Source organism: Zootermopsis nevadensis, unplaced genomic scaffold (genome assembly GCF_977971745.1).
Source record: "Zootermopsis nevadensis isolate Lab colony 2312 unplaced genomic scaffold, Znev_1.0 Znev_ptg000016l, whole genome shotgun sequence".
Classification (NCBI taxonomy): domain Eukaryota; kingdom Metazoa; phylum Arthropoda; class Insecta; order Blattodea; family Termopsidae; genus Zootermopsis; species Zootermopsis nevadensis.
The window spans coordinates 8,099,438-8,124,062 of record NW_028259148.1 but is presented as its reverse complement, the minus strand read 5'-3'; the positions used below and the strand labels follow the sequence as shown (position 1 = coordinate 8,124,062).

The 24,625-nt window shown below is 36.6% G+C and overlaps 3 protein-coding genes across 6 annotated transcripts; 1 reads left to right on the top strand and 2 right to left on the bottom strand.

The window, feature by feature from the left end:
• The first annotated feature begins 628 nt into the window (after positions 1-628).
• Positions 629-21,777, top strand: Rpi (Ribose-5-phosphate isomerase). 2 transcript variants are annotated; one of them, XR_002542174.2, is made up of 9 exons: positions 629-1,172; positions 1,923-1,983; positions 2,792-2,907; positions 3,239-3,372; positions 5,224-5,365; positions 5,544-5,646; positions 6,639-6,754; positions 8,705-8,907; positions 20,517-21,777. XR_002542174.2 is itself a non-coding variant. In XM_022058088.2 (8 exons), the coding sequence occupies exons 1-7, from the start codon at positions 942-944 to the stop codon at positions 6,725-6,727; spliced, it is 876 nt and encodes a 291-aa protein (XP_021913780.1). In that variant the 5' UTR covers positions 629-941; the 3' UTR covers positions 6,728-6,754; positions 8,705-8,944. The 2 variants fall into 2 exon arrangements, 1 of the variants encoding a protein (XP_021913780.1); XM_022058088.2 differs by lacking the exon at positions 20,517-21,777 and having other exon boundaries at positions 8,705-8,944.
• LOC110826941 (uncharacterized) lies at positions 7,523-10,882 on the bottom strand. 2 transcript variants are annotated; one of them, XM_022058092.2, is made up of 4 exons: positions 10,725-10,882; positions 9,716-9,896; positions 9,489-9,563; positions 7,523-7,715 (listed from the first exon to the last, which is right to left on the bottom strand). In XM_022058092.2, the coding sequence occupies exons 1-3, from the start codon at positions 10,734-10,736 to the stop codon at positions 9,517-9,519; spliced, it is 240 nt and encodes a 79-aa protein (XP_021913784.1). In that variant the 5' UTR covers positions 10,737-10,882; the 3' UTR covers positions 7,523-7,715; positions 9,489-9,516. The 2 variants fall into 2 exon arrangements, with proteins under 2 accessions (XP_021913784.1, XP_021913785.1); XM_022058093.2 differs by lacking the exon at positions 9,489-9,563.
• On the bottom strand, positions 17,876-24,578 carry LOC110826940 (PRADC1-like protein). 2 transcript variants are annotated; one of them, XM_022058090.2, is made up of 5 exons: positions 24,165-24,578; positions 22,878-23,014; positions 22,526-22,641; positions 21,003-21,170; positions 17,876-20,265 (listed from the first exon to the last, which is right to left on the bottom strand). In XM_022058090.2, the coding sequence occupies exons 1-5, from the start codon at positions 24,271-24,273 to the stop codon at positions 20,145-20,147; spliced, it is 651 nt and encodes a 216-aa protein (XP_021913782.1). In that variant the 5' UTR covers positions 24,274-24,578; the 3' UTR covers positions 17,876-20,144. The 2 variants fall into 2 exon arrangements, with proteins under 2 accessions (XP_021913782.1, XP_087205719.1); XM_087349593.1 differs by having other exon boundaries at positions 24,178-24,578.
• Positions 24,579-24,625: the final 47 nt, after the last annotated feature.

Sequence of the window (24,625 nt, the reverse complement as noted above, 5' to 3'; positions counted from 1 at the left end):
TTTCTAGGAAAGCATTCAAGTTGCAGAAGATTAATTACCACAAAAATTTTGAAAGCCCACAATTGATAGGTCAGTTCATTCCTAGAATTTAAACAGAACATGGATTGTAGATAAGAAGTAAAAGGAAATAACTTGGTAACTAAACCATTAAGTTCTGCAAATTTTGTTGTTTCATCCAGTTTTGTTCAGTTAATTTTGCCCATGTTTTCTTCAGTTTACCTATGTTGCTTTCATTGCAAGCCCACATCCAAATGTTTATTATAGATCCAAAAAACTGCTTGAAGAGAATCTTTGGATTTATGGGGTCCTCAACTATAATATAGGAATTTGAAAGAAAAGGTAAATATTTGGAGGCTCCTTAAATGGCAAGATCCCGAAGTTGTGCCTTATTTAGCTCACCCATAAATGTAACTGCTTAAAAGTCCACCAATCTTGATCATATCACCATATTATTTGCCTTTCATGACAGGTTTGAGATCTGTACATCTTGTGAATATGCAAGGTCCCTAGTTAAAATCCCTAGTAAGAATAACCTTACGTCTCTCCTCCTCTTGTCAAAGTGGAAAGCAAATTTATAGGAAAAGAATACTACTGTATGAAGTTTTCATGATAGTGTGGTCTTCTAGGTCGTTGCACCATGTAGACTAAAACCCTGATGAAGCACGTCCCTCCAAACCGTATATGCAACCGAATGGCCACAATCTAGGCCATCACTGCCTATGCCATACTGCTGATGCTCCAGTCATCAGCAGACGTTTGCGTGTATGAATAACCCAAAGATACTTTTAAAAACTCTTTCGGTATCTGTAACGGGCCCTTCGTTTCTTTTATTGCCGCATTCTTCGATATGTGGAAAACGACATCTTTAGTTCATACATGTCTCATATTTGTGTTGAAACGAAAGAAGTTGTCCCAACGCATCAATTCGATGTGAGCCCGTGATGTCAACAGCTTCTTGCCTGTGGAGAGTAAAGAAGTGGAAATTTTCAGGAAGACATGCAGAGATATTTCGTGGATGTCTGATCTCTACGAATGAACTGTGCCCCGTTAAATTGCCAAGGCCACGAATAACTAGTTTTGGTCCGACCATTGAAGTGCATCAAAGAATCATGTCATCGGTTGAATTTGCAAAACGCGTTGCTGCCGTCAAAGCAGTTGATGAATATGTTAAGGTAACTAAGCTAGGTGTTTAATTTTACCGTACTTATTCCTTAATTGATATAACCGGGTATGTAGCGGATTGTATTGCTGTGTAGGCACGTGAAACGTGGTTTAGTAACCCTAACCTCAAATTCTCTTGCAATATAATTTCTGCCCTTTCTTGTAGTCTACCCCTTTACGAGCTATTGTTTTACACCTACATTATAAGATTGAGAAAGGGAATGCCGGCATCAACTATTTGCATAGCCGGAGAATTGTTTTGAGGAGGACTGCAATAAAACAAAACGGTATAATTTTAATCTAGTCATTGCAATGATGAAATCACTTAGGAAATTTGTATAATGGACCTCATTTTAGTACGTTAGGTATTATTATTATTGTACAAATGAAGAACGTAATTTCGCGGCCGATTTAGTACTCTTGTTAAGAATTCTGGAATTTCTTCATTCAAATCTCATTTCAGAGACCCATTATCGTGACAGGTTTTTCGTGGTAAGTACAGTACATATCACAGTATTACTGCAATGTGAAGTTAATTTTACTTTCCCTTTCTTGCTGACGTATTACTGCCATAGGATGACTACACAGTGAAACACTACTATGTGCTTAGTGTTTATCACTGTCGCAGAGGTTATGTAGATCAGTGTTCTGTGTATGATGCTGCCATGTGTATGTAATACAGTAGAGGGTTTATGACATTGATTATGTGGACTGTTTGCTGTGCTACTTTTGTGTTAATTGAAATATGTTTATCTCATTAGGATAACTACAAAATTGGTGTTGGAAGTGGTTCTACAATTGTGTATGCTGTTGAGAGGTTAGGTAAGTACTGGATACTACGTAGTGGGGATGGGAAGCTCTTACTCTTCAAAGCAGCAGTAAAGATCTGTTTGTTTCAAAAAGATACCCCTTAAGAAGACAATCATCTTCGTACTTACTGCCATGATAACCTCAAATCTTAAATACCTCTTGCTGTGAAACATGTTTTGTTTAAATCTAATATAAGTAACTAAGGTGTTCCCAGAACAAATAGCTTCTCTTTTTACATACACAAAACATTTACAACAAATTATCAAATAACAATTAAGTTATTACATTTACATAAGGGCTTGACCAGTAGAAGTGAAACCCCAGAAAATGTGAACTATATTATTTTTTTCACAGATTCAGATCACATTAATGAATTGGGCATAATACAAAAATGAGTCCTAAGGAAATGGGGTGGATGAAATATTTTTCCTGTTATATTGTGTGTAAGTGACTTATCTCCATCATGTCAAAGAGTGATGTAACCAATTGGCAATTTGTGAATCATGGTGCATCTAGAAAGTTGAAGATGAAAATTAAGTTTCTGCATTGTGGCAGAAACTTCCTTGTACTAAGTACTGATGTACCCAGTATGAGAAATGAGAAAGGCACAAAAACTGATAACTGTCAGTCCAAGTTTTTGGTGGAAGTACATGATATCTTATTTCAGGGTCCATTCTTCACCATTTCACTAAGAAGTGTGGAGTAAGAGATACTGGAAATACTGCATTTCTACAAATATGCAATCATATTGGTAACAAAAAGTTTAAGATCTTAATGTTTAATTGCAGTTTGATATCAAGATGTTAATTTTCCTTTTCAGCACAACGAGTGAAAGATGAAAACCTTCATATTGTGTGTGTTCCAACATCATATCAAGCAAGACAGCTCATCGTGAACCACAAGCTTCAATTAGGAGATTTGGATATGTATCCCAAGGTACAGTATCTTGTGTTGCATCCTTCATTTGAACATCATTGAGGCATTTGTTTCTTGAGAGCGTGGGCTGTAGTATCTTGCAAAGTGTGGCAGAAAAGGCAGGAATTAAAGAATTAATAATTTTGTTATACATGCACTTTTATACTTTTGCTCTGTCATGCTTTTGCCAGCATTAGTAAATAACTTTTTTCTCAGAAAGACCAGTTACGCAGTAGCAGCTACAGAATATGCTTATGATATAATATCATCTTCAGACTTGTTTACAATTTGAAGGAACTGTATTGCAAATTTAACTCTGTATGAGTGATGCAACATATTTTTAAATTTAAAGTTGGATTGTGCCATTGATGGTGCAGATGAAGTGGATGCCAATATGACACTTATAAAAGGAGGAGGAGGATGTCTCACACAAGAAAAGATTGTAGCTTCTTGTGCAAAGCAACTAATCATTGTTGGAGATGAATCGTAAGTAAATTCTGTTAAATAGTACTGTAGTAAGTGTAAGAAATTTAATAACTTCACAGCTACAAAGTTGTCAATATACAGTAAAACCTCTCTAACTTGGACACTTGCGGTTCCACGATAATGTGTCCAACTTACAGAGGTGTCCAGGATAGAGGGAAAGGGGAAAATCATCCATTCAAACTGTGGTGTAATGACAATATGGTAATTGTAGAGTATTATGGAGCCCTTCCCAAAAAGGAAATTACTGATAAGAAAAATCAAAAGATTAAATTAAATTTTTACAAATTTTGTTTTCACTAAATTAAACTTGCCTGGATAAGCTCAAAGGGAAGGGCACCAATACTTTACGTTTACCGACAATGTAACTTATTTACTTACATAATCTAACTACTGTAATTTCTGTTAACACTGTTTAACTCAGTTGCAAGCACAGTACATTACAACCCCTCTATAACGCGGTTTGCTATACCGCGGTTCCAGATATAACGCGGGTACCTCATGTCCCCCATAGTGCAGAAAAAAAAAGAAAAAAAAATTCATCAATTATCCTTCACACAGAACTCAAAATTATATTAAAATGCAAGCCAAATTAATTATTTATTACTTTTTCCGTAAAAATCAATCGTAGCATAGTGAAATAAGTATGTATACTCTTAAGTGTCGATAGTCTATCAATACTGTACTTGTACCGATTTTTCTGATGCACTCCCGTAATAACGCGGTTTCTCTATAACGCGAGTTTACCCCTGTCCCCCGTGACCCGCGTTATAGTGGGGTTGTACTGTAGTGACAAAGTTAAAACTGCACCAGCAATACCTACTGTAGTCCAGTGAAAGGTTCAACAAAAGAATAACTATACACTTTCACTGCTTTGCAATGATGTGTTCAATGCCTCACACCCTCAACCATAAGCTAATCCTCAGGTAGAAGGCATTCATCAGCCAGAAATTCAAAATAACAAAATACTAACTGAAAATGTTTTCCATAAAAGCATTGAAGCCAAAAAGCATGAACCTGTCCAACTTACAACAAAAGGGGTGAACAAGTTCCAGGATAAAGGGGTGTCCAAGATATAGGTTGTTGTGGACATATAAAATTATAGGATATTCGCTGGTACCAATTAAAAGTGTCCAATATAGAGGGGTGTCCAGGATATAGGGGTGTCCAACTAGAGGGGTTTTACTGTATTTGTAAGTTTACAAAATTTAACATTTAAAAGTTTCTGAGATTTTACTTATATTTATATGCTGCGAGTTTTATCAGATGTAATTTCACTTAATCACAGACCAACGTGGTATGAAGGACCATCCAGATACATTAAATTCTTCCAGTTATGAATATGAGTCCCATTCTACATACTTCCTGCAAATTACACCCTGCTTCACATGTGACACTACTGTTAATGTAGTCGTTTTTTGTTGTAGCTTCAATAGGTTGGAGGAAATGAAGTTTTGGATAAGGGAATTAAATTGGAAGAGAAAAGATCCAACATCAATAATTTTTCTGTAAATGTGGACAGAGATGAAAAGCATAGTGCAGAATGACAATAAAAATATTTACTTCTCAGATCTGGGAAAATATTTTGTGCCAGTGCAATATACAGTAAACATTTGATGTATTATTTTCTGGTAATGGTGCCAATTAAGTTTCCCTTTTTTTACTTTGTTCACAAACAAATGGAACATTTATCTAAGTTGTGCTTGATCAAGTGCTCTTAGCAAGGAAGCTGAATATCATCCTTTTGTTTGAAAATATTTTTTCTACATAAAAATATATATAATTTATTTTGAATACATTGTATTTAACATACACTGTATCTTACCAGTTTTATAATGTCTTCTTATTTTGAAGGAAGGAGTCCCATAAACTTGGTGAAAAATATAAGAAGGGTATTCCAGTAGAGGTTATCCCCATGGCTTACTGCCCTGTGCAGCAGAAGATTGAAGCATTGTATGGAGGTGTGGCGGAACTTCGAATGGGAAAGATGAAAGCTGTATGTTGCTTAATATTGGTTTATGTTAATGGAACATACCTGAGTATATAAAGAACAGCTTGCTTCTGTGTAGGACATTATTCTGAAGTTCAAAATATGCATATGACTTGTGTTTATTGATGTGTTTCTGTTCAGGTAAATGAAGTATATCTGGATGAAATATCTTTTCTGTTAATAGGGACCTCTAGTCACTGATAATGGTAACTTTATTTTGGACTGGAAATTTCCAGCTTCAGACTTTGACTGGGCTTCTGTCAACACTGTCATTAAAATGATCCCTGGTATGTATATTTGTATTTGTTAGGGAGAAGAGAATTAAACATTGCATTGGTTGAAAATGTTTGAAAATACAATGGTCTGGGAATAACAAACAAGAAATAAGTATAAAGTGAAGCTTTTGCGGCGACTGAAGTTGATGAAAGACTCTCCGGTTACAAGCCACGTCAGCCACCTGACTCGGCTTGTAACCTGAGATTATTTAATCAAACGAGAGAGAAGTTAATTAAATTAGGGGAAGAAAATATACATGAACTTATTGAGTTCAGAAACTGTAATCATCTCTTCTGTTCTTCAAATCAGTGAAGCTCAATATATTAATACATATAAAACAGTAGTTTTACCATTTGTTTTGTAAGGTTGCAAGAAGTGGTCTCTTAATTTAAGGAGAGTAAGTAAAGTTGACATTTCCCAGGTTCTTTATCTAAATACTGTGCCATGTAGATGTGTAAAGGAGTGGAGATATGACTCCATGTATTCTTTATCTTGGCATTAGATGGAGGTTTACACTTCAGTCACTTTACCCCTGCGGAAATAACCCTAGTAATAAGAACATAAATTACCCACAGTTGATTGGAAACAAAGTGCTCAGGAAATTATTTGTGTCAAAGAGGTACGGCATAGGAACTTCGGGTCTTATGCGTATCACTTAGAATTTTCAGTGTAGTGACCAAGAAGGAAGTCAGTGGATAACACGAATATGGAATGTAAGAAAAGGGAATGAGGTATGTGGCAAGATAGCTCAAGACTGGATAGCTGGGGTTCTGTCCTCCATCATGTCCAGACTGGCTCTGGGTCCCATTTACCATCCTGATACTTAAGCACAGAGACTCATTAATCTAGGAAAATAAATAGTGTGGAAATTGGATGAAACTGGCTCAGGATGATTTGTAGTGGTAGGCTTTGATGTTTGTGGTGTTGTACCTTTAGATTGAGAGAGTTGGTTAGAAATATTTATTTGCTTTTGAAGTGAAATACTGATCATTATTTTTTATAGGTGTGGTGGAGACAGGCTTGTTTGTTAACATGGTCACCAAAGTGTTTTATGGTACTGCCGATGGAACAGTGAAGGAACAGAAGATATAATCCTTTATCAGGATTATTTTATTACAGGTAAACAAAAATGTGAAGTTATTCTCAGTATTGTATTTGTCATATTTTGTGAAAGATGGCATTATATTTTTAATTATGACAAGTGTCCTTATTTGTTCATCCCCTCCCCCAATTTCCAGTCATTAATGATTTAGACATGATTTTTAGTGTCGTGTGTTAACACGTTCACTCCCAGTTACTCTGCTGCTGGAGCCCAGCCATTTCAGTGCACTGATGATTTTTTGTATTACATGGTAAAGCAATGAAGGACAATCAATTAATTGATTATTCAAAGAATCACGGATGTCACCAGTCACATGGCAGTCTGTGCAAAATGCCAATAAATGACCGTACTCAGATACAGTTTTAAAATGTGTCAATACTGAAATGATTTGGTTTATGAAATATGTGTATAAGGAAATCTCAGAAACAGACCAACAAACTGCATTCTTATTTTATGTTCAGGAGTTCCTATTTTCACTTCTCATCCTGAATACAGGTTATTCTCATGAATTTTGTTGTTCATTTTGGGCAAATTCTGGTATAGTATGTTAAAATAGTCTTTAATTGATTTCTTCAATATCCTTCTCATTTCAGCTCCATGTAATTGCACATTAATAAATAGGATAATGAAAAGAGCTTGTAGTTTCCAATTGTTCAAAGAAGTATGAATGTGAAGAATGTGTTGTGGACTTTCTGCTCAGTCATGTGCTTTATTTTCTTTTTGTTTATTCTAGTAATTGTAATTATTTCTTGTTTAATTGTTTATGCAAGTTAAAATTCAAAATATAGACTTTGCTACTCATCTTAGCAATTTATTGAGTTAGGAAATGTTAAATGTACAATTACAACACAAGATTATGACAAATGCAAGTTGATGAAAATTGATAGTGCTTTCTTGTAAACAAAAGTTGAAGTTGCCAGTTCATTGTCGTTCCTCTGCCATTTCATACAAACACATAAGGATATGAGTATGCATAGCCTGAAATCAAAACATAGTGATATAAACATACTATTACACACTATTATGTTTTCAAGTATCTAACTGCCTGTGAAAAAACGCATTTTCAACAAAACATAATAGTTAAAGTTTCTTCTTTGCTTAATTAAACCCATCCTGAGGCAAGTAAATGTATTCCATACTTTAATATCCATTTTAGTATTATCCTCTCATTCATAAATCACCTAAATGGTCTGTTTTTCTGATTTTGCATCTAAAATTTTGTATGAAATTTTTATCTCTACCATGCATGTTACATGCCCTACCCATGTCATCCTTTGATTAGATCACCTTAATAATATTTGTTGAAGATTTCAAATTATGAAATGTATTATGTAATTGTTTCCATCCTTACATTACTTCATCTCTCTATATAAGTAGCTGACTAACACCATGGAATAGATTCCTCTTGAAAACATTTAGTTGCTTAGCTAGTAAAGAAATTTCCCGTCTATTCTGGAACCTGAAGATTCATTATTATACTCGTAATACCCCACCACTCATCTCTATCTTTAGTCAGATGAATCTAGTCCCCAACACTCTCACAAGATGTAGCTATTATAGGTATTATTATGCCATCAGGTTTTCTAACCAAAATTTTGTATGAATCGAGAGTTTCACCCATGTGTGCAGCGTGCTCTGTCCATCTTATCTTCCTCTTCACCTGAATGTGTTATGAAGAGTAAAATTACAAAAGTCCTCATTATGCAAATTTGTTACTTTTGCGCTGTTGGCCCAAATATTTTTTTCTTCAGCACTCTGATCTCAAACATTTCCAGTCTTTGGACTTCCCAAAGGTTGAGAGACCAAATTGAAGTGGCATGTTAAAGCACAATTAATAAAGTTTTTTTCTCTTAGTTCATACCCTTATTAAAAATTACTAAAACAGAAGTTTATATGGCATGTATGGTGTTGGTTACAGAACTGAAGTTATAACAGCTGTAAGAAAAGAAATTAACTGCTCTTTACAGGAAAGTTGCATGCCTTGGAATGAATTACCAACTGCATGAAAATTCCAAAAGAAACCAAGTCAGTTAATGGTAAATCATAATTTGAGAGAGAAAATAAGAGATGGATGGAATGAGAGAACCCACAACAGAAGAAAGAGAGGTTTATAGCTTGAAGAAGAAGAAGAGATAAGCTGATGATGTGACATATTAATGACGGTTATAGCGTAAGTTATGCGTATTAAAGCACATACTCTTTCACTAGCCCCATATTATCACTCTTCCCTTTTCTTCTTTTGGCTCTTATCGAATGCTACTTGTCAATTATAGGTTAAAGTTGGGAGTTATTAATGTCCTCCATCCTTCCACCATCTTAAAATGTAGGATAAGTTAAATTATTGAAGCAGCATTGTTAAAGGTTTCTACGTGCATCAGTAAAAGTTATGCATATGCTGTATAAAGATGACTTTTGAAAATCTGATACAGGATTTATAATTATGAAATAATCAAATGACTTCCAGCTAATAGAATTGAGCATTAAAGACTGTTAATGACAACATCCATCATTGGATAAGATTATGAGATAGCTCAATATCTTTCTAATACATTTTCGGTGTTTCTAATGACTGCTACCGAAGGGGTTTCCCCACAATAATTCTGTATGCATTTTTGTTTTCTGCTTCAAGCTACATTTTTGGTACATCATAACCTCAATTTTTTTTTTTTTTTGCTATCCTAACAGTGTTATATATGAAGATGGCTTTCTTCTGGGTTGTTTTACTATGTAGCCTGGTAGACATTCACTGACATTTCGGAGGTTATTGCTGCTTCCATCTTCAGGGTGATGAGTTGTTTATCGTCCTGATGGACTCAGCAAATGTCCCTGAAATGAAAGTGAATGTCTACCAGGACACATAATGCAATAACCCAGAAGACAGCCATCTTCATGCTTGCCACCTTGAGAATCTGAAATTTCTCTCAATATTATATGGCTTGAAAGTAAGAAATATATTTCATAATTGTCGATATACTGACCTAAATTTGGGTAGCCATATGAGTAGGGTGCAACATAGCTTGTGTAGTAGGGTGATGTGTATGCGCTGTAAGTGAGTGCAGATGGGTAGCTGTAGGCAAGAGGGTAGAGGCTTGGTTTGGGTGCTGGCACTGGAGATGGAGCAGCACAAACCATAGCCACAACTGCAACTAGCAACACCAGCTGGAAAGTAAGCCATAGTAAGTAAAGCTACATAAGCATGATTATAAATATTCATATTGGGGGAATGTGGCCAAAATTCAGAAATTATACATATCTGAGCAGCTGTAAAAAATTAATATGTTTAGTATTTTTCTAATTTTGATTATGTCATACTATTTGCATGAGTATTCTTTGAATACTCATAATTTAATTGTGACTGTGTTTATTTATATAAATGTTACTTAAGTAACATCCGTTTTTTGAGGGAGTTGGCTGTACTGCAATTACTTCATGTGTGTATGAAATAGGCCTGTACTTTAGACAGTCTACGGTGTACGTGTTACCCATATGGGGTCTAATGAATAAACCATTTTCATTATTACTAGAATTTTCTAAAGGGGGTATTCAAATGAGTTCTTCACCATTCTGTGTTTCTCATTTGTTACTAACGGAAATCTACTGTCTATTAGACTGCTCCATAGTTTGAATATTGTGTTGCTTAAAGGCACAGGTTATTTTTAATCAGATTTCTGTAAATCTGAACCTCGCTTTATTCTACATTTAAGTTACGTATCATATTGATGCTTCCATCGTGCGTCATATAACTTCCGTTCGTAACGATGAGCCTTTTCTTTGAGATAGTGTATGACGTTCAATTTGAGTTTCATGTAAAGTAGAAGTTGTCGGGGCAAAACAGTTGTAGTGCATTGCGCGTAATAATAACTCGTAATTTTAAAAAAAAAATCTTCCGTTAGTGTGTTTCCGGGATATCAAACAATCCATTCGAGAACTATCGAGATATATCGTGAGTAGCATGCAAATGGTTTAGGGTCCGGTACGGGTACTCACAGTAGCTCTCATTGCTGACGGCTGAAGAAGGACGCTCCTCGATGACCAAGGGACGCAACTGTTGGCGATGTGCTGCTTGTACGCCGGAGCAGCAATTTATACGCCGACCCCTCCCTTGTGATTTCATCACTGTCCATTATTTTGTCCATCTTTGTGACGTCAGAATACTGGCTACGAATCTGCATTTTTCTTTGTCCGTTCGTTCTTTCATTGCGAGAATGTTTTTGTGGTAACAGGAGAGTTTAAAACTGAAAAGAGGTGGATGGGTTCTGTCTCGGTTGCAGTGAAAACTTGGTTTAGGTGCTTCGAAGTATAATCACGTTCGGTAGAATGGGAGGGGGGGGGGGGCGATCTTGATATGAGTGAAGACACTGTTGCAACATTCGCCTGGAAGGACTGAGGAAATCCATGACAAAATTGATGATAGTTACGGCTTTTGGCAACTTGTTTGCTAAATTAGCAAAGTTTGGGGACGAAGTGGAAGGTTATGTTATTGATTGTACTCGCCGCGAAAGTCTCAAATCCTATATTATTTTATTTTCTTAATTATCTCCACGTAGCGAAGTTCCTGAGAACCTAAATAGTCTCTCAGTTGGTGAAAAAATGACCTTTCGTGATAAAATTATTAATTGAGATCTATTTTAATGTTATCCTTCGATGTACGAGGTGCGATCGGAAGGTTTACAGACTGCACGTATAAAAACCCGTATACTTATCTCAGGTATTAAATTCATCCATCACCCTCGAAGTAGTTCCCCTGGGAGTGAACACAACGATCCCAGCGCCGCTGCCAAGCCTGGAAGCATCCCTGGAAATCTTTCTTTGTCAGCCTGTCAAGCACCATCTGCGATTCTGCCTGAATCTCTTGCCAAAGACTCGCCAAAACGGCTACGGAAACCTATGAAATGCTAAAGCAAGCATTTGGGGAGTCCGCAATGGGTCGTGCACAAACGTTTGTGTGGCATTCACGTTTTAAAAATGGCCGAACCTCTGTCGATGATGACGAGCGTTCTGGACGACCATCTTCGAGCACAACGCCCGAATATGTTACGAAGATTCGGCAGGCCATTCACGAAGATCGACGTCGTACCATCAACGACTTGTGCGACATTGTTTGTTGGGATAGGCTATGGGACCTGTCAGCTGATTCTAAAGGAAGAACTCCACATGCGACGCATCATGACAACGCGCCAGCGCACACCGCCCTCAAAGTTCGGCAGTTTTTGGCCTCAAACACCATGGCCGTCATCCCGCACCCTTCATAGCTCCGTGTGACTTCTTCCTCTTCCCAAAGATGAAAATTCAGCTAAAGGGAAGGAGATTTGAGACGATAGAAGAGATTCAGGCAGAATCGCAGATGGTGCTTGACAGGCTGACAAAGAAAGATTTCCAGGGATGCTTCCAGGCTTGGAAGCGGCGCTGGGATCGTTGTGTTCACTCCCAGGGGAACTACTTCGAGGGTGATGGATGAATTTAATACCTGAGATAAGTGTACGGGTTTTTATACGCGCAGTCTTGAAACTTTCCGATCGCACCTCGTATGCCTAGTCCTTCCAAATTATCTCTTCATTTTAAGTTCCCGATTAAAATGTGTGTGTATATCTTACCTCTCCAATACTTGCTACATGCCCCGCCCATCTCATCCTCCTTGATTTGATTATCCCAACAATAGTCTAAGCATAGTTATTTGGTGAGCCGACGAAATTTGAAGTGTGTTTTTTTTGTTCCCCCTATTATGAACTCACTCTTAAACTTTTGGGTTCTGTAAACGTAGGTGATTATAATTTTCCGAAGAAAAATTCAGCTCCAAGGAGTTGGTTGGCAAAGAAGCTGTCACTGTTGTACACAGAACTGAAAGTCCGAAGGCCTTGTCCTACACGCAAACGTGGCCCGCGCTCCGCGGTGTGTTTGACACCTCGAAGAGCTTATGTAATTACCCACCACTCATAAAAACAAACACCCGCCGTCCGCTAATCTGTATTCTAGTCGTCGTTAAGAAGCAAAGAAACGTGTTTGTTCTCTTTAATTTTAATATTTCATGGCCGTAGAGTTGCATGCTGTCACATTCTTTTATGGTCTTGGCTATTAGTGGAGAATGGCGCGGAGAATGTTCATACCCATCTACAGGCAGGAGTATTAGGAAGGGTTTTGAGATACTGTTTACGTACCATTAATCCTTTGATAACTGTGTTGAATTTAAATTTCTTCAATTTTGGTTAAACTTTAAACATTAACAAGGCACGGGATCAGTCATTGAATGTTGCAGGAACTCGATAAGAATTCATTGTTCTTTGGACAAATGTATTATGCTTACACCTGAATTGGCAACTCAGACAATTAAATCTCTCTAAATATGGAAAAATTGTAAATGTAGTTTTACATAAAATTGTTGTAAGAAGTTCGTAGTTTTACCATCTTCAATCCTGGTAGGATAATTTCTTACTTTGGTTAACGCGAATATATTCACACGTTTATTATAATGAATAATCAACTTCAGTACAGTTTATTTCAAGAAAAACCTACGCAAAGAACGTGATATTCACCTTATTATGAAATAACAGGAAAAGTTTATGACCGAATATGAAATTGCCGATGTATTGTATTAATTTTAGCACTTTTTACAAGACATAACCTATTGGATAACTGCCGTGAGCTCAGTTTAAAAACGCGGAACACAGGAACGAAAATGTGACAACTTCCATTATCCTTTAATATCTAGACACGTGTGAGTCCAGAGTATTACGCAATCTTTTCAGTGTACGCATATTTATATTTTAACAGCATTACTACATAGTTATTTTAAACCTGTTTCATCTCCAACATGTAGCCCATCCGTCTACCCTATTAAAATGCTGATTAAGGATGTTGTAATCATTATTGTAGACCACTTGTTCTAGAACTTGGCCTTGAAAAAACCAACAAATTATGAAGGCATAAAAAGTCAATAATTGGATTTTAACGAAAGAGTTGAACTTAGTTGTCCTTGAACAAAGGCCACAAGGGATGGGCAAGGTTGGAGTGTTATTATCAGGCCACAAAATATGCTTGGGGGGGGGGGTTAAAAACGAATGTCTGATGTATTCAGAATTTTTGGATGCTTCCAGACAGGTTTGAAGAATTCGTAAGAAACTGATAGTGACATTGTACCTGCATTTATTTATGGAACACTGCAGAGTACATTCAAGATGTACTGTCTGAGCGGAGAATTGACTGCACTTTAAAGCCGTGATGACATCATACTGAATGCTGTTCTAAACACAAAATATTTTCATTGTTGAAGCAATCTGCATGATATTTGTTATGATGGGTGTTAACATTGATCAGACTAATGTATTAAATACTAAACATAAGAGAACTGGAAGTCAGCCGATTTTTCTATACCGCGTGTTAGAACGGCTGTCCGCCTGTGCAGACGTATACTTGTGTTTGAAAGTCGAGTCAATTCTCCGCTCAGACTGACGGTATGTTCTCCGTGAATTTTAGCATGTCTGAATTTTGTTGCCAGTTCTGAAAACACGACGTGATTAGAATGTTTTTGATTCGCCCGTCCACTCAACTGTTCGCAGTAGAGTCATCATAGCTGTGAAATTCTTGTGCCGTACAACGTGAGAGTTGAAGTGCATTCAGAAATAACGTCTGTTTTATAAAACCTTCTAACAAATAAATGTTCAAACAAGAGGGGTGAAACACTAGGAAGTTTACAATGGCAGTTATATTGGTGTAGTATGCAAATGTGTATTCAGTAGACAGTAATTAACAAAACCAAAATATTTTTCAGTTGGAGGCAATATGTCTGTAGAAAATGATTTCGGTGTGTTAGAGAGTCAACAGAATGCAGGACAAATCCCTCGGCTAACATTAAGGTGGAAAATAATTTAATTTACAATGAGGCACGTTTAAAACATTTGAGTACGAATGAAAATCAAAATTACATTCGCGAAGAAATTAAGAACAGATTTCTACGATTCAGTTAGATTTAAGTAGGATTTGAGGTTCTCACGGCGGCGAGTACGAAGATGGCAGTGTTCTGGGTTGTTGCGCCATGTAGTCTGGTAGAAGTTTACCAACGTTTCAGAGGTCCTTGCAACCTCCATCATCAGGGCGATGACTCATAGATGATGGTGGACTGGAAGACGCCTAAATTGGAAAAAAGTCTCTTCATATTTGCACAGACCACGGAAAAGGAAATTGCGCCTGCGCAAACAAACAATCCTGAATTAGCTGGCTGGTGAATCCTGGTTGTTATTTTCTCTTTCACGCAGACGCAATGTTGTTATTTTACATTATGCAAAGACACATTCTTCAAAGTTTTGTATTTTTCGAAAATCTATAACTATACGAGGTGCGATCGGAAGGTTTCCAGACTGCGCGTATAAAAACACGTACACTTATCTCAGGTATTAAATTCATCCATCACCCTCGAAGTAGTTCCCCTGGGAGTGAACACAACGATCCCAGCGCCGCTGCCAAGCCTGGAAGCATCCCTGGAAATCTTTCTTTGTCAGCCTGTCAAGCACCATCTGCGATTCTGCCTGAATCTCTTGCCAAAGACTCGCCAAAACGGCTACGGAAACCTATGAAATGCTAAAGCAAGCATTTGGGGAGTCCGCAATGGGTCGTGCACAAACTTTTGTGTGGCATTCACGTTTTAAAAATGGCCGAACCTCTGTCGATGATGACGAGTGTTCTGGACGACCATCTTCGAGCACAACGCCCGAAAATGTTACGAAGATTCGGCAGGCCATTCACGAAGATCGACGTCGTACCATCAACGACTTGTGCGACATTGTTGGGATAGGCTATGGGACCTGTCAGCTGATTCTAAAGGAAGAACTCCACATGCGACGCATCCTGTCTGAGGACCAGAAGCAGAATCGACTTCTCGTTTGTCAGGAGCTCAAAGATCTTGCAAGAACCGACCCCAACTTCCTTTCTAAGCTCCGTGTGACTTCTTCCTCTTCCCAAAGATGAAAATTCAGCTAAAGGGAAGGAGATTTGAGACGATAGAAGAGATTCAGGCAGAATCGCAGATGGTGCTTGACAGGCTGACAAAGAAAGATTTTCAGGGATGCTTCCAGGCTTGGCAGCGGCGCGGGGATCGTTGTGTTCACTCCCAGGGGAACTACTTCGAGGGTGATGGATGAATTTAATACCTTAGATAAGTGTACGGGTTTTTATAGGCGCAGTCTTGAAACTTTCCGATCGTACCTCGTACATCATTGCATGGCCCTATTGCAAATGGCGCTAATGTGATTCGACCTAACAAGTTGGTTTGTCAGCCATGTTGATATTATCGATTTCAGGTTATTGAAAAGTACTTTAGCGTAGTCTTTAGTGGCATAACGTCCATACCAAATTTCATCTAAATCGTCCAGCGGTTCTCAGTTTTGAGTCATACGGACAGACATGACCAACTAGCGTTCATTTCATGCGTATCATGCAAAGAACGCATAACTAAATTATCTGAAATCTCACAACGTCGTTTAGAGGGTTCCGCAGAAGAAAAGGTTTTAGAACTTCTAGTCTGGACAGTTTACTTTTGTAGATCGGATTTATATTTGGTAATTTTTCGTAATTATTATAACTTAAATTCATCTGAAACTTTAAAAGAGCAAAACTTGTATAATGATGATGGCTTTTATACAGATAAGTAGTGTGTTATAAATCTTCACAGTGCTTTTCGATTGCATTGCCGTATCTTAATTAGTTATTCAAGTATGATTATTTTAACTAAAGGACTAACGAAAAGACTTGATATTTAATTCATCCTAGGTAAATGCGCGCAGAACAATTAAACTTAGCATACCACCGAGGCAGTTCCAAATGAGGAAGAGATTCTCTCTCGCTCCTTCAGTACCAAGGCTTTATGTATACATTGAAACATGCCTGCTGCATTGCTGATTTATCCTTGGCACATAAACCAAGGAAGGCACTTTAAATTTTTGTTCCGGTAAGAGTGATTGACGTATGGAAAGCTCTGCCTTGGTGGTAATTTTACCACAAGATTTTCATGAAGACACTGCTTTTTTTATAATTAACCAACCCAATAAAGTGATAATGAGGAAATCTCCGACTTTTTTTCTCAATGATCACATTCTTATTATAATAGAGCCATTACCTCATTATACACGTATTGCCCTCTGCCAGCGAAGGAAAACAATTGAACTCGCATGACGAGCGACCTCCATCACAGTAAAAATTCACTGACATGTCTCAGACATTAAAACATAACGAGCTATTGTATTGTAGAGTCATGTTGATGTAATTATTTTGGACTGAATTAACAGATCAACGTTGCTATAGATTGTGCAGTCTCAGACTTATTATAGAAGAAAAATAATAAATTGAACGGTCGGGGAGGAGATGAAAGATATCGACAGGGTCCCCTATACATAAGGGAAAATTATGTTCAAAAAGACTTCCTTGGTGAATACTAAAAACGGGAAATTTGTTTATTGCACGTTCCAACACGTGGTGTGTGGGTTCCTCGTTTTTCTATTTGTATACAAATGGCGTCGGACTTTTGGATTCATAGGAACAAACTAAACAACGGAAAAGGACATGAGATTTTGCAACTTCGATACTCAAGAAATAGTAGTATTGGACAAACTCACTGGAATCGGTGGCAAGGGAATTTACACAGTCGATGGAGCAGCCCACCTTGAAAAGTTTATGATCAGAGTTGCATTAATTTCTGCTGGTGGAAATCTGAAGGTTCGTTGTGTTTACAAGAGACTGGCTCTTGACTGTCTCCTGCGCGAACTGGTTACAATACACGCAGTTCTGTACTTCTCAAAACAGGGGTGACCATACACCATACGAAAAATGCGACTAAGATGATACAACCCCCATTTGTGTCCAAATGTGGACAACAGACAATCCAAACAGATTAATGTATTTTGCAACGCGTCGCAGGGTGAAAAGCATCCGTAACGAAATGTTAGAAGCTTGTATCGTGGTACTATGATTTTAGAAGCCTAGCTTATATGGGTCGCTCGTAAGATAAAGGTTACGATTCTGTCAAATGGTGGGCTTCGGTAAACTAATAAGACTAGGTGACCTATATAGGTAACAAGTTCTTTGTTATGGACTATTCTACATTGTTGACTTATGTCAGGGTCATTCCACATTAAGTCAACACACAAGAGACATAAAATGCAGTTTTACTTTATTTACAAATATTGTACAAGATATTTTAATTTGAAGTACATTACAGTGGCAGGTATAAATAGTACAACATACACAAGATGTAATTGCACTGCAAAGCAAAGCTAATAATAAGACTAGTGGTCATGTAAGATAAGGGAACATTTTTATTTTTATAGGATCAGAGTTAGTATGATGCTATATCATTAGTAAATTCAGTGACAAAAACCAGACAGTAAACAAAATAGCTTGTTTGGGGTCTTGAGAAAAATGTTGACTGAAAACAGAATACTAGAGGACTGGTATAAAGATATCATAAAAGAAAAATTGATTAAATACTCTCGGGCTACAAGCAACATCAGGTGGCCTAACTGAGTTCCCATCAGCTAGTTCACAACAAAGGAACAGAGATGGTTCTTGAAACGTTGACAGAAGATTTGGTTTGTTCTCCATTCAGCCACTACGCGGCTTGTAGCCCGAGAGTATTTAATCACCTTCAGTTGCTGCAAAAGCCTCACTTCATACAAAAGAAAAATTGGGTAAAGAACTATATGTATTAAAATGGGAAGGGTGACTAGAGGTATAATTTTTTAAATAAGTCAGTTGGAAAGAAAAAGTGTTAGTCATGACACATAGTACAAAGAGAGAAGAAATTTGTAAAAACCAGGAATATCAGGAGATCTTTTGAGAAAAATTAAAATATAACCTGTGCTAAGAAAAATACAAAAAACAGTCATCATGATCAGATCAGGCAGGAGTCAGACAAGGAAGCATATTATCACCAATATCTTTAATGTTATAATGAATAAAATCTGCAATAAAATCAGAGAAAACAAAAGTAACAGATTTAAAAGCTTTTACGTATGTAGATGACATCTTGATAATATATGGGCTGAAGGAACTTTAGACAGGTCTAAGCCACTGGGAAAGAGTAAGCAAGAAATATGGACTGCAATTAGACCCAAGACAGTTATGTTAGAGCTCTCAAGAAATTAATGGAAACAGCTCTCAAAATTATACCATGTAACTACGACTTCCAAGCAAAAGATGACCCACAAGTATGGAAACAACTTAACGTTGAAGGACGGCAGATTAAAGTTATTTTGACTGAATTTTTTCGTAATGTATTATTGTCATTCTACAATTTTTTATGATGGTGTAGATATTGAGATTAAATTTCATTACCGCACTGTACAGGCATACCTCGTTCTATTGCGCTTCACAGATATTATGGTTTTTTAAAAATTGAATGTTTGTGGCAACCTTGGGTCAAGCAAGTCCAACAGCACGTGCTCACTTCGTGTCTCTGTCACATTTTGGTAATTCTCGAAATGTTCTTGCATTGTTCTTTTAGACATAATGCTATCACACAGACTACAGTATAGTGTAAACATAACTTTTATATGCACTGGGAAACCAAAGAATTCGTGTGACTCGCTTTTTTGCGGAGGTCTGGAACCGAACCTGCAATATCTGCGAGGTATGCCTGTATCCATAAACTATGTTAACTTCTGATGCTAATAATATGAACTGGCTTCTTGTACCAAACTTATATATTTTAGAACATGGCACTTGGTATTTTCAGAACTACAGTATTAACACTTTAAGATCGTCAGCCAGACACTTCATATTTCACTTTCTAGTGAAATATCTGATTATATATGACAGGCTTAGAACTTTCTCTTCAAATGTTGGAGTCTGTTTGCCATTTTAGATTTTTTGTTACACTCATGAGATGGATGACGACTGCCACCAGATTTCTTCGGTATTATGATAACTATTTTAGGAAAAGTCAGTTCTGCCTGTTTTCTGCCTTATGAGCCTGTAGCCTGGATCATTACTAATCCTCAGAAAATAGTTATATAAAGAAGGCTTATGTATACAAGTAATATTTAATGCAATCTAAAAGTTGAAGGGTATATGTACATTCTCACCCCCAACAAAAGGGGAAGGGGATGTTACATTTTTAAATACATGGAATGATTCTCACATACACTAAGTAAACACAAACCAAAAAACAAGAATTCTGAAATCTTCATATGAACACTAGAACAATTTTGGAACAATTTCCATATATTGTACAAAAACTCTTGCGTTCAGGCACATACAGACTTATTATATACTTAAAAATACAACAGCTCATGAGGTTTCTTAGGGGGTGGGATACAGACGTGATGTAATGAATTTAATTGATTTACAATCCTGCCACTGGAATGTGTGTTCTGTACAATTTACAATTCATGAAAACTCTTTGACTAGCAGGAATGGCATGTGCTACCATCCTAACCACGGTGGCTGATTGATTTTATTTACTGGAACATATGTCAGATTAACAGGAATGTTAATTAAAGCAAATCTCCTCTGTAGCCTCTCCAGGGTTTTTCTAATCATGTACCTGTTGAAGCAGAAAATTATAGCTATCAGAATATGCTTCATATTTATATTATTAAATTATAATTAATATTAAATTTAATTTAAAGATCTCAATGCATATAATATAAATTCTGCAGGAAAGTACTTAATATTCAAAAGCACTTTACCCAGAGTACATGGGGTAAAGGAAAAAAAGAGTGTACCTGAAATATACAGCAAAATTTCACAGAATGAACATGACAGGGTCATTTAATAATACTTTTTTTAACATAGGTACAGCTTGATTCGGGGTGTGATGCTGACCACTCACCCCCATCTAGTGCTGACATCAAGAACAACTAGGAGCTATACCTCCTCTCCCAAGTGCCTATATGGCATATAGCGGGGCAGCCTTACTTACAGCTTGATTAAGACAACAGTAAGATACACATTTCTCCCCTTGTTTATATATTTGGCCACAAAAATCAGGAAACAAAGTAGCAAGAAATTGAATCACTAAAAACACTGCATGATAAAAATGTAACTTTTGTCAAGTTTTTGTTTTCAGAATACTTTTTTTCCTTAATAAATAATGGCAGAAACCTAAATCAAAACTAAAACTGTGATAACAAGAAAACAGTGGCCCTGTTGTTGAGTTTGCTTTTACAGCAGAGTACAAAAAAAAATGAAATTCCACATGGCCATGTTGCAAATGGAGTCATTTGATAGGACAATTATAAAATCCATGGAATTCCCTCCTACAGTATGCTGTAAACATACCCATTTTTTCCCAAAAGAAATCCAGCTGGAATATGAACTTCTCGAAATGTATTGTCATCGACCATTTCTATGTAAAATTCATCACTTTCGGGATCTTGATTTGTAACTATTATTGCTCGTGCTCCAACTTCCTCTGCTTTTACAGTTTTACTCAAGAATGAACACTCCCTAAAACACAAAGAAACTTATATTTTTTTAAAGCCATTTATAACACATTACAGTTTTACTTATATTAATTATCCACATATTTTATGCCATAATTTCTTTCTTAAAACCCTGAATCCTTTACCAAACACTAAAATTAATAGCAACCAACATGGAATGGAAGACCCATCAAACATTTCTTTTTCCACTTGGTGTCCTTTACCTACACACATCACATTAACATCAGCCCTTTGGGTTTTATACTTTAATGTTAATAGAATGAATTCAATGAGCCACCAATGAATAGAATAAATCACTCTATCCACTTGTATGTCCGTCTGTCTGTCTGTCTCTACATGTGAAACAACAAAAATTTGATTAAATTTGATTTTGGAGAATGTTAAAAAAACAGTTTTGGGCCATTTAAATCTTCACTTAGATGGGGCAATTATAATTACTTTTTAGGTTATTTCATCGAGCAGGTCTGCACAACTTTAAAGTACATGTGGGACAAAATGTAAATTACAGAAGTGCTTTGGGCCGCAGTCTCATGTTTCCTGTATGATAATTACATTAGTTAAAAGTATGTGAATATTATGCATTATGTATAAATAAATACATTGATGTGTGATATTATTGTGTTAATTAAATTTAAATACCATTGCATTATTTTACTATTTCAATATGTAAGAGTGTGAATTTGTTAACTAACAAGTTGTTAAGTAAAAACTTTATGACAGGTCTGGTAACTTCCAAGAATGTAGGTAAGAAAATAAGAACATCAGATTTTATTATAATTGATTAATTTTGAAAGATGATTTTTCAGGGGCCCAGGCACAGTTCAGCTGATTGCCCCTGTGCCAGAGAAAATCTTTCCAGGGCCCGCATGTCATGCAGGCCTGATATAGAGAAATTTTTATCATCAGTATCCTAGCAACTCACTGTTATAGAATGAAGACTTCTAATCTTCTATTTTTCTCTGAATTATTAAACAGAGTCATTCTGCTTACAATGCAGTACACAGAAATAATTAAATCTGCTTTACTTTGCACCTCACTGCTCTACAATTATTGTAATCCTACTATTAAATCTTTTAAGAAAAACCCACTTCTTGAAAACATCTAGGTAGGTACTGTGGCATGGAGTCAGGGGTCACTGACTGAAGAAAAATGTAGCCAATTTTTTTTATATACATTTACTTTCTGCTTCTGGTACACATTTTCCTTTGTAAATGCCGTGTGACTGTCATTTTTCCCCCCTCCAACAGTAAAGTTCTACCAAAGGTGGCTTTGCACATTGTGGTATTTTCTATAATCATAGCCTCTGCATGTAACAAATAATTATACTCCTAATTATTAAAATTTAACCCATGTGCTTACCCCCGTTCAACCAGAGCCACACTCCCTTCTAGTTCCTTTGCATTGTTTGGCCATCCACATCCATATGGAGGTTCCACAGGTACAAGAGGAATTCCATATGCAGAAAATGATTTGTTCTACAAGTACAGGTACACAGAAAATCAAACATAGGACAAAGATTTAATTCCTGACAGACCCAGGTTCAGCCAACTTCTAAAAGAAAATGCATTTGCTTTTGTTAAAGCAGAAAAGAACAGTTCACTGGATAATGCTGACCTCACGATGTAAAACTGAAGTCATTCCAATCTTGTAATAAATTCTTATCATAGTAATATTTGTTACTTCTGAGATTTCAAATTAATTGTAAACTTACAAATGGTGCACCAAAATCTTTAGCAGGCCTGATTCTGTAGGTATATTGCAGCTCTTCTGGTTCTATGATTTCAAAGAATACATCTACTCCAATGATATCAGTACTTGAAACACCATCATATGTATACAAATTGTTAGCTGAAAAGCAAGACATAACTGCATGTTATCAATATTCCTTTATTATTTGATTATTCACCTGGTTTATAATTTATTCTTCAATTGACCACCATTCACTGTTGTATATATACTTCATAACTTTCCTTATAATTATATTTTTAATGGTTAAACAGATTATAATTTTCATTATAAGGCTGCATCAATTAGTGGATATGTCATGAATCAGTATCTGACTAATATGGATTCTACGCCATTCTTGTATCAACTACTTCCTGATCTATAATTGTAGTGGTATAATACCACATGGTGGGACAAATTCTACCTATACTCTGGAATAACTATGGATCAGACATAAACAAACTGTGCAAGTGGTGATGAAATATTTGCCTTTTACTAGCTGGTCTTTGTACATTTCATACATATAATGCATATGAAAAGGACACGAGTCCAGATTATTTTACAAATGTTTATCCCAATATAACGATATATCAGACATTCCATATTCCTTCAGTCAAGTTCTTTTGGAGACACTAATAGTTAATATTTAATTTTACACTCGCACAACAGAGTAAAGTTATATGTATGAAGTGTATCTTTCACAGCAGCTGAAGTTGATGAAATACTCTCAGGCAGAAGATTTGTTTGTTCACCATTCAGCCACCTGATGCAGCTTGTAGCCAGAGAGTATTTCATCAATTAAAAATATATGCTTAACCAACAAATTACTTTTATGCAGAAAAGTAACAAGAGATGCACATTCAAGCACTTAAATGGGTATTAAACCTTTATCAGAGCAGTATTCCACACCTGGTGTGCTGCAAATGATATGGAAGGAAACAGTCATGGCCTAATTTAAGGAATTATCCCAGCATTTGCCTGGAAGGACTGAGGAAAACTACGAAAACCCCAAGTCAGATTAGCCGGTCTCCGGGCCGAGATTTGAACCCGGGACCTCCCGAATATGAAGCAGGAGTGTTAACCACTCCACGACGTTCGGTGAACGGCAATGTGATCTTGCCTTGATCTGCCGGTTTGCGTACAAACTAATGTTTCAGTCCATCGTGTTTACAATAATCAAGACATGCATTTAGATGAACGAAATCAAGATTCACAAAGCAAATACAATGATGTATCTGCTTATCTGAAGTTGACAATAATTACTTCAACTAACCTACAGTATTCACCATTGGCACAAAGTGTTGAAACAGAAAAACTCCAAGCACCAACATATTCACATTGAATCCCATGATGACAGCTATTATTCTTGTACATGTACTCATTTCAGCCAAACAAAAATAACATTTCGAGTAGAATATTTGCTTTAAATCGTTTTACTGAGAAGGAACTCGACTAACGACTACAATCCAACCTATCATTGGTCATCTCTGATGTAATCTGTGCTATCTGCGCTGATGTGTTTCTGCTGTTAAAGGTAATCACGTAGCCAACAAACTACTTTGTGCAAACTTTCACGCCTCGTTTCGGATGTAGTAACAGAAAGCATTCAATTTAAGAGTTATTTCAAGTCGATATGCTTCGTTGCATTAAACAAATTATTCCTTAATTCCGCCACCGCTGGAAATAATCGAAACTAAGAATCGACTTTCTTGTAGATCGATTGTTTCATGTGTT